Source organism: Sinocyclocheilus anshuiensis, unplaced genomic scaffold, assembly GCF_001515605.1.
Source record: "Sinocyclocheilus anshuiensis isolate Anshui unplaced genomic scaffold, SAMN03320099.WGS_v1.1 scaffold1143, whole genome shotgun sequence".
Classification (NCBI taxonomy): Eukaryota; Metazoa; Chordata; class Actinopteri; order Cypriniformes; family Cyprinidae; genus Sinocyclocheilus; species Sinocyclocheilus anshuiensis.
This window is the reverse complement of record NW_015546123.1, coordinates 523,785-535,391: the sequence shown is the minus strand read 5'-3', so window position 1 is coordinate 535,391 and position 11,607 is coordinate 523,785. Positions and strand designations below refer to the sequence as shown.

The following is an 11,607-nucleotide window of genomic DNA, read 5'->3' as shown; positions in this document are numbered from 1 at the left end:
AGTGCATTTTATGGAGGACTGTTTCCTGATCCTGGTAGAGTAGACTACAATGCCAGTTGTTCTGACTCACAGACTGTAAGTACGTTATTTATATATATTAATTTGCCACTGATGATTCATACGCGAGTTTTGAGCAGTGTAGAGTAGCACTTGTTGTTTGTCATTTCTCCGATCACAAATGGTTTTATGTTTACGCGGCGGAGCTTTGTAAAAATCGATGCGTTTCAGAAAGGCGGGGCATAGAGGAGAAACAATAATGTACAGTATGTGGAAAATAATGTGTTTTTTGAACCTTAAACCGCATAAACACATTTCATTACACCAAATACACAAAATAATGTTCTTTTTAGCAACATCTAATTGACCCCTTAAAAAAAAAAAAAAAAAAAAACTTAGAAATGTTTTCCTTGGCACTTAAGTGAAATATATGGGTTGAAGTATTAAAATTACTAAAACTAAAAGTGAAATAAAAATAAGAGACATCTAAAAAGGAATATTAAAAACATTAAAAAATGATTTAAAAAAAGACAAAACCATAAAATGACTAAAACTTAAATAAAATCTCAAAACATAAAAATAAAAGATAATTCTAAATATTAATAAACACTATAATACCACATAAATATTAACATTGAGCACAGAAAACAGCCTCATTGAAAAGCAGACTTTCCCTTTCCAGAGCGCTTTGCCATATTTCTGATCAAGTGTTGATAAGCTGTTGCATCACATAAGAAAATTACATGTCTAATAACATCAAATCAAATCAAATCAAATTACATCAAGATTTATGTCTTGCTATTCTCCACCATAACCTTTTCAGGCCTCTTTGAGGACTCTAGAATACAGTTAGGTTGATCATACTAACTGTGGCTGAATTATCAATGCTTTTCCATTTCAATTTCCTCCACTTCAAATTCAAGATAAAAAATAGTCGCTTAAATATCTGAGAAGTCGTAATCTCACTGAAAGTAATTTGTTTCTGATGAGAAATACAAAATGTGATCATATGAGCTAATCCAAACATCCTATTCTGTGATGAATGTGCAGTCAACAGTGATGAATCAAGAGATTAAATTAGTGAACAAAATACCACTGAATATTTCATTCTTGCACTTAAGAGCTGCAAAAAAAAAAAAAAAAAATGCCGCCTTGTACAATTTTACCTGTTTTAAATGCACATACATAAAGGCCGCTGCACAACTGAGTATTACTCAGCGGATAAAAATTTACCATTATGAAGTAATATATGAAGGCATTCTTCTTGTAAGACAAGTAACATTAAGTGTCCTTACACTTGAAAGAAATATTCAGTGAGCGTGTTGGCGGAAGCAGGCAGGCGCTCCAGGGAAGGTGATGGGTGGAGCCTGGACCCAGCAGGTTGATGCCAAAGAGCTATTTATACCTTCTGCTCAAGCGGAGAACCCTACAGACCCTGGGGGTGCCCATCCAAAGACAAAAAAGTATTAGAAAAACACTGTTTCACTTTTACTAGGGCACAAGAAATCCAGTAAAAACCGAAGAATGGTCATAAATAATTCATGAGAGAGATCCCAAGAAGCATCTTAAAACAAGGCTGTAATGGATGAATAAAAGCGCATTGTGTCTTTGCTAAGGCTTTAGTGAACTTTATCTTGTAAAATGGAGAGTGGATGGAAAGTTGAACTGAGATTATTAAAATTTTGCTTCTCAGTTGTAGTTATATATTCAATTTTCTATAAGATTATACAACTGCTGCACAGTTAGAGAGGAAAATGCTGATGTTTAACTACTTCTTAGCAAGACTTCCTCTAGTCTAGACCTTCCTTCATTAAGGAGACCTGGATATGAACTTCAATTAAAAGAGATAGATCAAATGCCAGGGGGTGCCTGGAGGACTAACCATAAGGGACCGATCCAAGATTCTTTAAAGACGGTTTAACTGCAGTGTTTGAATCGAGTGGGCTTTAGACTTCAGAAGTTTTGCTAACTTAGTCTTCCAAAAAGTAAAAAAAAAAAAACGAAATAAAAATAAATAAATGTAAAAAATAAACACAGAATTTAATTTGAATTTAATTAAAAATATATAAATAAATCAATTAGAAATAAGATTAATATTTTTCCCTCCATTTAATTTTTTGTTAGTGATTCATAACTGCTTTTTCCAGTTTAATAATTTAGTAGTGAAATCACTAACTAAAACGGACGCAAATGAGATCATAACGCTCGTTAATATATTCATGTTTCCTATGATGAATAAGAACAAGCTGCATAATTTAATAAGTGTGAATTTTTGAAGTTCTTGAAGGGGAAACTGTGGGACATCAATTCAAATACTGCTTAAAGGTACCTGTAAAAATACATTTTGTCTGCATACACATCCTACACACATGACTGATTGTTGACTGAGATTGCCCTTACTGAAACATTTACTACAACTTCTGCAGGAGCAGTGCAGCTTGAAACACCAAGAAAAAATACTGCTTGCCCTGGTTAAAGAAAATAGGATGACTGCCAAAAAATCCAAATATAAACATTTTCTCCTACTACTAACAAAGCACGGAAAATGAAGCTGTAGCTGTGTCTCCTTGATACTATTGCTGAACCAGTAAACTTTATTTTGCCTTTGTGCCAAAACACAGTTTGCTTTCTAAGTTATTTTACAATGATTAACATACAGATCTCTGGTATTACTGTATTATAAGCTATTAACACATTGTGGTAGCCTGACAACACGACTAGAAAGCAACTGACTCAGCATAGAGAAGAAGAGAAACTGTGCTTGGGGCATGTGCACATTATACTGTACAATGTCCATGAATACTGGCAATTATCACATCTATACTACAAAGGTCTCTATCTTTGACTTTACTACTATTTCTTTCAGCAGCAAAACATTTCATCAAATAAAGAAATGTACTGGATTAACTGTAGACTAAGCTAAACAAAATTAAACTAAAACTAAAAGCCCTGGACTATCAGCACCCTCTCAAATATCAGAAAAAAATAGTTAAAAAGAACCATCTTAAAGAAATCAGATGTGTGTGAATACTCATCTGGAATGAATATTCCAAATTAATAGAAATAAAGTCATAGGAGTGTGGAACAACACAAGGGTGAGTAAATGAACTATCCCTTTAATCTTTGCATTTTATGATCCTTCTCATCATTTCCCTCTTACGTCTCCGAATGTCTTTCTGCTGAAGTGTTGGCTGTGCCCCTGGCCCTTCCCAAAGTGCTGTCCCCGAGATGAGCTTTCCCCTCTTGCTTGATGGAAACCTGAGGGAGAGAACGTTGTCAGCAGGCCAGAGAGAATGTCTGTCCCTCCTCATGGAGTCGACTGTCAGTTTCCTATGAGCCAGAGCTTCTGCCATTTGAGCCAGCTGGCTGGCAGGCGCCGGGCCACGTTTCATTCGAGTACAGTCAAGAACAGAATGCCTCAGGCTACAGCATCCCAACACATCAGCTCTATGAGACGCTTAAATGAGTTACTGACTGAACTACTCACTTCGGCAGGTGCACTTGTCGTATTTAGGACATTATTTTAATAAGGGTACAGTGGGATCAAATGTCTGAGATCACTAGTGAAAATGCTTCTATTCTGAATTGATCTAATTCTCTAATTAAATTCTCAGCATATTATCAGCAATAAAAGTGAAAAGCTGAACTGAAAAATTAACAAATTTCAAAATAAGTATTTGATCTCCTCCTTCTGCTTTAATGATGGCAGCACTCAAACTGCCTGAATTTCATAAATTAATGTAAAATCTGAGGATCACATTATCCAGTATTCAACAGCTTCTAGTTCAATAAAAGAAAGAATATCTGATCATTTGTCAATGTCACAAATTTGCTAACGTTTAATTTAGTGATGCCCCAATATTAAAATTATGTCCAATACAGTAAGTCAGTATCTATTTTCATGGCTATTGATCGTTAACTGATAAATGACTAATATTCAAATTGTATACTATTTTGATGATAATGAATTAAAACTAAAAATCAATCATTTTAAAAGTGAATTTAAGCATCGCAAAAAAAAAAAGGATATTAATTTTGAGAATTGCTAAAGATTCTCCTGCAAAAGATTTGCCTCGTAATCTTTAATCAAAATGGAGCGAGGACGAGACAACCTGTCACTTGTCAGACTCTGTTCCGTGTTTTGTGTATGTTTTGCACTGTGACCCAGTTTCTGTCCCCCGCGTATTCAGTTAATTTGTCCCAGGTGTTCCTACTACTAACAAAGCACGGAAAATGAAGCTGTAGCTGTGTCTCCTTGATACTATTGCTGAACCAGTAAACTTTATTTTGCCTTTGTGCCAAAACACAGTTTGCTTTCTAAGTTATTTTACAATGATTAACATACAGATCTCTGGTATTACTGTATTATAAGCTATTAACACATTGTGGTAGCCTGACAACACGACTAGAAAGCAACTGACTCAGCATAGAGAAGAAGAGAAACTGTGCTTGGGGCATGTGCACATTATACTGTACAATGTCCATGAATACTGGCAATTATCACATCTATACTACAAAGGTCTCTATCTTTGACTTTACTACTATTTCTTTCAGCAGCAAAACATTTCATCAAATAAAGAAATGTACTGGATTAACTGTAGACTAAGCTAAACAAAATTAAACTAAAACTAAAAGCCCTGGACTATCAGCACCCTCTCAAATATCAGAAAAAAATAGTTAAAAAGAACCATCTTAAAGAAATCAGATGTGTGTGAATACTCATCTGGAATGAATATTCCAAATTAATAGAAATAAAGTCATAGGAGTGTGGAACAACACAAGGGTGAGTAAATGAACTATCCCTTTAATCTTTGCATTTTATGATCCTTCTCATCATTTCCCTCTTACGTCTCCGAATGTCTTTCTGCTGAAGTGTTGGCTGTGCCCCTGGCCCTTCCCAAAGTGCTGTCCCTGAGATGAGCTTTCCCCTCTTGCTTGATGGAAACCTGAGGGAGAGAACGTTGTCAGCAGGCCAGAGAGAATGTCTGTCCCTCCTCATGGAGTCGACTGTCAGTTTCCTATGAGCCAGAGCTTCTGCCATTTGAGCCAGCTGGCTGGCAGGCGCCGGGCCACGTTTCATTCGAGTACAGTCAAGAACAGAATGCCTCAGGCTACAGCATCCCAACACATCAGCTCTATGAGACGCTTAAATGAGTTACTGACTGAACTACTCACTTCGGCAGGTGCACTTGTCGTATTTAGGACATTATTTTAATAAGGGTACAGTGGGATCAAATGTCTGAGATCACTAGTGAAAATGCTTCTATTCTGAATTGATCTAATTCTCTAATTAAATTCTCAGCATATTATCAGCAATAAAAGTGAAAAGCTGAACTGAAAAATTAACAAATTTCAAAATAAGTATTTGATCTCCTCCTTCTGCTTTAATGATGGCAGCACTCAAACTGCCTGAATTTCATAAATTAATGTAAAATCTGAGGATCACATTATCCAGTATTCAACAGCTTCTAGTTCAATAAAAGAAAGAATATCTGATCATTTGTCAATGTCACAAATTTGCTAACGTTTAATTTAGTGATGCCCCAATATTAAAATTATGTCCAATACAGTAAGTCAGTATCTATTTTCATGGCTATTGATCGTTAACTGATAAATGACTAATATTCAAATTGTATACTATTTTGATGATAATGAATTAAAACTAAAAATCAATCATTTTAAAAGTGAATTTAAGCATCGCAAAAAAAAAAAGGATATTAATTTTGAGAATTGCTAAAGATTCTCCTGCAAAAGATTTGCCTCGTAATCTTTAATCAAAATGGAGCGAGGACGAGACAACCTGTCACTTGTCAGACTCTGTTCCGTGTTTTGTGTATGTTTTGCACTGTGACCCAGTTTCTGTCCCCCGCGTATTCAGTTAATTTGTCCCAGGTGTTTCCTATGTGGTTTCCATTGATCCCAGGTGTGTCTTGTCATCCCATCATCCTGTTCAGTGTATTTAAAGAGTGTTCTGGTCCCTGTTGGTTTGTCCGGTATTGTTTATGTCAACTCCTTGTGCTACGTGTGATTCCTCGCGATATAAATAAAGTCCGTGGTTTTGTACTCCTGGTCTCCCGAGCAACCCGTGACAGAATACCGGACCAAACAAAAAGTGAGTGGCGACTTTTCCTCACGTTTGTTTTTTTCCGCCTTTTTGAGAAGTTTTTTGTTTTCCTTGTTTTCCCCGCCGCTATGGAAATTGCCGCTCAGTTCTCCGCCTTAGCTCGCCTAGATCTCCCTTTTGTCGAATATTCCTGGGAGTTCTGCAGGCTCGCCGTGGCTACGACCCTCGATGACGCTACCATTAATTCTTTCTCTGTTCTGGCTCGGGGCCAACTACCATCGCTCCGTGGATCTCCCAGACACCACGGGACTGAGCTGGAGGGAAGTAATCCTCCCGTGTCTGGAGAGCGTCCTGCCCCGAGCCAGAACCAGCCCGCCGTCCGCGGCCCACTCTAGTATACCAGTTCTCTCAGCATTTTGGGACCCGAGTGTGAAAATAACAAGTTTTGAGATGGCCATCTTGGGTTTCTGTCATTACTCATAGGGATAGGCATAAAAAGTATGAAAACGGAGGAAGAGAGAGACCCCTGAGCAGGCTAGACAGCATTCGAGTCATATGACACAGCTCAACTCCCTCCAGAGCTCTGCTTTAAACTCATTAGAAGGATATGGGTGGCAAAGGCCCGCTGCTTGCAGGCATATCAAATAGCGCTGCTGCACATTCATTATGAAGGTTTGCCCTATTATGAGCTAAAAATTGCAGTGCAATGACATCGTAATGAATGAGATTTTTTTTTCTTTATGCAAATGGGGTATATTACTTTATAATGTACAGGGCTCTGACGTCCTGTTGCATAATAATCACACCTAGGAAGATGTGCCATAAAGCACTTCTATCCCTTTTTCCATATATTTTATTCTATGGTGAACGAGGATAGACTGACACACAGTAATGAGACAGTAAATTGGTACAGTCCTGTTAGTCATGCACACAGGTAATTTTCTCTGAACACGTCACACACTGCGTAAGAGACTGGTAATAAAGCGGTTCAGCGGATGAAATATAAGTGCGCTGAAGTACATGCTGATGTTAAATCCATTTTAACTCTCCAGTCAGCTCGGAAAACAGAGCGAGACATCGGCTTTTACAGTAATTGGAGTCTGCAGAGAATCCATTATGGCTCTGAGATGGGGAACAGTGGCTGGGGTCCTGCCCACATGTCCCTTATAACACACCAGTCATCTTCTGCTTCCTAGATTTCAACTGTTCAGACCACTAATTGAGAGTTATGAGTGCCTTCCATGTGTTACTGTCTCTCGTATTATTCATATTATTCTTTTTTTCTTTGCACAATTGAACAATCGATCGCTGTAGTTATGCAAGGGATTTTGTTCTTACTTTTATGAAGTTCCAACAGGGAAGCCTGATCTAGATCCTTGCCCAGAGCTTCCTGTTTAAGAAAACATCTGACCTTAAAGGGATAGTGAAAGTTACCCCATGATTTACTCACCCTCAAGCCACCCTAGGTGTATATGACTTTCTTCTTTCAGACTACAACTGTGCAGACTACTCTTTCAGAATACAATCAGAGTTATATTAAAAAACGTCCTGGCTCTTCCAAGCTTTATAATGGCATTGAATGCTGGTCGAGATTTTGAAGCAAAATAAAGTGCATCCATCCATCATAAAAAAGTGCTCCACACGGCTCCGGGGGGTTAATAAAGTCCTCCTGAAGCGAAGCAATGCGTTTGTGTAAGAAAAATATCCATATTTAAAACTTTATAAACTAGCTTCCACTAACTGTCATATGTGCGTTCACTAGAGACTTTTCAGAGCGAGGATTGGACTCATTAGCCATCTTCGCACCCACAACATTCAGTGATTTGAAGAAGTCGTGGTCATCTTCGCCAGTGAAGGATGAACAACAACAACAACAACAAGGCGTTCCAGTGGATGACATAGGACATAGGCGTAGCGTAAGCTCTGGCGAGAATATGCTAGTCGCACGAGAACCAAGTTTTGTTTACAGCAAAGGAAGACCAGTCTCCTCTTGGCTTATATCAAAATCCTCTGACATTTTTCTTTACAAATCCTCGTGTTGTTCTTCTAATTCGTGACTGGTGTTTTGTTTTGCGCTCTCCTCTGCGCTTCCACGTTCGTCAGTTAGCGGACAGTTAGCGAAAACTAGTTTATAAAGTTTTAAATAGTGTTTAAAGAGTTGTAGTGTGTACTTGACCATAAGTTCTAGTTTAATGATAGCACACTATGTCACAATTTTGATTCTATTTTGAGTCAATGTGCAGCCCTAACACTCATACTTTTCATATACTGTATGTGCCACACACCTATAAGAACTTACCCAGACCAGGCGGTACCTCCGGACATGGTGGTAATGGCTTAGGTGTCGGCGGTGTGTGGTTGGCTTCTGGCTTGGTGCTGGGCAGAAGATGGTCAGCCGTGGCCAGGTAGCTTGCAAAGGTAGTGTTGGGCCTGGAGAAATTATAGTAGTAGTGGTGGGGTCCTCGTGAGCTGTTCACTCCACGGCCATTGTTGAAACGGCTGAAGATGTCAAAGCGCTGGCTGTAGACATCGAAGTAGAGGATCATCATAATGAGGAAGTGCACCAGGCAGAGCAACAGCACAGCCTTGCAGATCCGCTCCAGGGTCCGGCCCAACATCAGCCGGCTCATGGTCAAAGCCACACGGCACGCTCCGCTACACGCATCCGGTCAACGTCACCTCTCTGCGCCGCTGAACTCTCCTGGACTGCAATTCACGAATATCACCTACAAAACAAAAGTGAGGGGAGTTACATTAGACTCCTGTCCATTTACGATTTCACTGTTGAGGTGAGACTAAACTTCAGTTGCCCATCAAGCCTAAAGACAAAGCACAATTGTTAGGTTTAAATGCTCTCTATTGCAGCAGACAATTACTGTTTAACCAAACATGTTAATGCTATGTCAGAGTAGCTTCCCTATAGCTGTGCTAATACTGCAGTAGTAGATGTACTAATAATTTGTGTGTACTTGAATGTTACATAATTCATTTATAGCATTTAAAATAGTAGTCCTCAACTGGTTTTACTTTAGCACCAAGATTGTACAATGGAGTGGCAGTGGCAAACCTACATGCCACCAAAATGGTTCAAATGAATACTACTGTTCAAAAGTTTGGAGTTAGTAAAAAAAAAAAATAATAATAATTAATAAAAATTCATTAATTAAAAAAAAAAATCATTACTAAGCAAGGGTGCATTACATTGATCAAAAGTGACAGTAAAGACATGTATAATGTAAAACGAATTATTTATATTTCAAAGAAATGTTGCTCTTTTGAACTTTCTACACATCAAAGAATCCTGACAAAAAGTATTACAGTTTCCAGAAAAAAGCTATTTCCAACACAAAATGAGCACAAAAATCTGCATATCAGAATGATTTCTGAAGGATCATGTGACACTGAAGACTAACTGTAAAAATCAGTTCTGACATCACAGTGATAAATAATATTTTAAAATATATTATAATAGAAAAGAGTTAAAAAGCTTTCTGACCCTAAACTTTTGAACAAAAATGTCTTTGGTGAAACATTGATATTAACAGCAATATTAATATTAAGTTCATGGTTTGAAGCCATTTTTGTACATTTCTGTCAATTATAGTATTGGAAAACTTTTGATTGATTTTGCTATTTTAGCAATATGTGGCTTTATAGTTAGCTGCATTTTATTATTTGCACTTATCATTGTTTGTTTCTTGTCGTCCACAGCTGGAAGAGACCCACCAACTGAGAAACACTGATTTTAATCATTAATCATTTATTAAAACATAAACAATCTAGAATCTTGTGAGTTCATTATTTAAGCTGGACGGACACTAGGGTTACGCCACACTTTAATTATAGAATAAGACTGCTTTGTACATCTTAGATCAATGGAAATTATTATTCATATGCATTTAAAAAGAGAATACAATAAACCCTGGCACTGAATGATCTTTAACATAAAATTCCTTTCTCACATCATCATTTCTCTGTATAATATTGATAAATAAAGCCCAAACTCACTTTCAAAGCCCCATTAACCATGTAAAGAAAAAATAAATGTAAGAAAAAATCTATACAAAACGTTGTAATTTACACAGCAACAGAGAAACTGCAGCTTTCTCCAGGTTTAACTGGGATAGACTAGAAAACACTTAATAGCTGTCCAATTCTCGCTGTGAGCAATTACAATGTTGACAGGATTTTCCAATCAACCGTAAGTGTAATAGGCCAAAGGCAAGGAAGTTTACAAATCAACAGACTACAGCCTGAAGTCGGAGACCTGTGGCTAATTTCTCCCTCTCACTCTCTCCTGGCGTGATCGCTGGATGAAACTGGATGGGAAAGCCTCTTGATTTCACACATTGCCAGCTGTTGAAAACTCCCCTGCGGCAGTTTGGATGGGGGGTTCACATTAGCAGCTTGTAAGCACTAACGCACAGGCTGACCGTGTCGGGGAGGAGGTATAGGATATACGGATCTGTCAACACCTGCAGCGAATGGGCCCGTAAGCACACCTCACCTGCACCCTCGTCCACTACCCCACACAGCATGTGTGACTCCTCTGCATTAACCATCATCAGCACTAGGGAGAAAAAAAAAACACTGTCTGACACAATTCATACGGCTCAGCCTGGTTTGAGCTCCTTTAGAGAATCGCTCAACACTCACCAACCCCCATCATGAATCACACCGGCAGTCACAGACACAGGAACAAGCCAAAAATACTGTTACTGAGAGGTGGGAGAAGAGGTAAGATACAAAATAAGAATAGAAGATGACTGGGAAAGGAAAATAAGGTGCAAGGAGTCAATGGACAGAAAGAAGACAACAACAGCAGAAAGAGAGAAACTATACAGAATCAGTGTCTAAATTCCTGCATTTCATCAAATTTTCATCAAATTCAATGAAGAACCAATTACTATACTTATGATGAAGTATGTTGTGTAGTTATGCAGTTGTCAGGGAATGGCAGTTATCCAAGCCCAACGAGCAGCATGGCAGAACGAGTGAAGGAGACGCTTCATTCCCCTTGTGTTGTCATTCCCCTTGTAGCACGTGCAAGTAACGATTCTCTGTCAACCAATCAACGTTCTGCAGTGAGTGTAGCTCCATCCTTTAGGTACTGAACTACTAATGAGCCACAAGGTACAAAGGTGTAACTTTTTCAAAGGTACCGCAACAGTGACAGCTTTTGTCCTTTTTTTTTCCGAGAGTGTATTCGGGAAAAAAAATTATACCTACAGAGACAGAGACAGAGACAGAGAGAGAGAGAGAGAGAGAGAGAGAGTGGAGGGGGGATGAATGTTGCTAGGACTAAACTCAAGGATCTTCAGGATAATATGTCTGGATTTAGTGGGGGGATCTTTCATTTGCAAGAAAGCACGAGACAGCACGATAAAGATGGAAGGAAGGGGGGCTGGATAAAAGAGTAAGGGAGCGGGGAGAAAGAGAGAACAGGGGAGTCCCTGAGACAGATGTCACCCTCACCGCAGATTGATGGCTCTTGGCCGGTTTCCATGCCAAGCTTTGACCCCGCTGTCCTTTGCAGTAATTTTTAG

At 38.5% G+C, this 11,607-nt stretch overlaps 1 protein-coding gene across 2 annotated transcripts in view; it reads right to left on the bottom strand.

Moving 5' to 3' along the window:
* The window catches only part of LOC107700994 (beta-1,4-galactosyltransferase 2-like), a 117,398-nt gene that overhangs the window by 90,380 nt on the left and 15,411 nt on the right, over positions 1 to 11,607 (bottom strand). The window contains exons 2-4 of one of the 2 annotated variants that reach the window (XM_016502877.1): positions 10,718 to 10,779; positions 10,569 to 10,631; positions 8,361 to 8,787 (exon numbers count right to left, since the gene is read on the bottom strand). In XM_016502877.1, the coding sequence (XP_016358363.1) occupies positions 8,361 to 8,691 (331 nt within the window). In that variant the 5' untranslated portion in view covers positions 8,692 to 8,787; positions 10,569 to 10,631; positions 10,718 to 10,779. The remainder of the gene's footprint in view (positions 1 to 8,360; positions 8,788 to 10,568; positions 10,632 to 10,717; positions 10,780 to 11,607) is intronic. The other variant, XM_016502875.1, reaches the window with a different exon arrangement.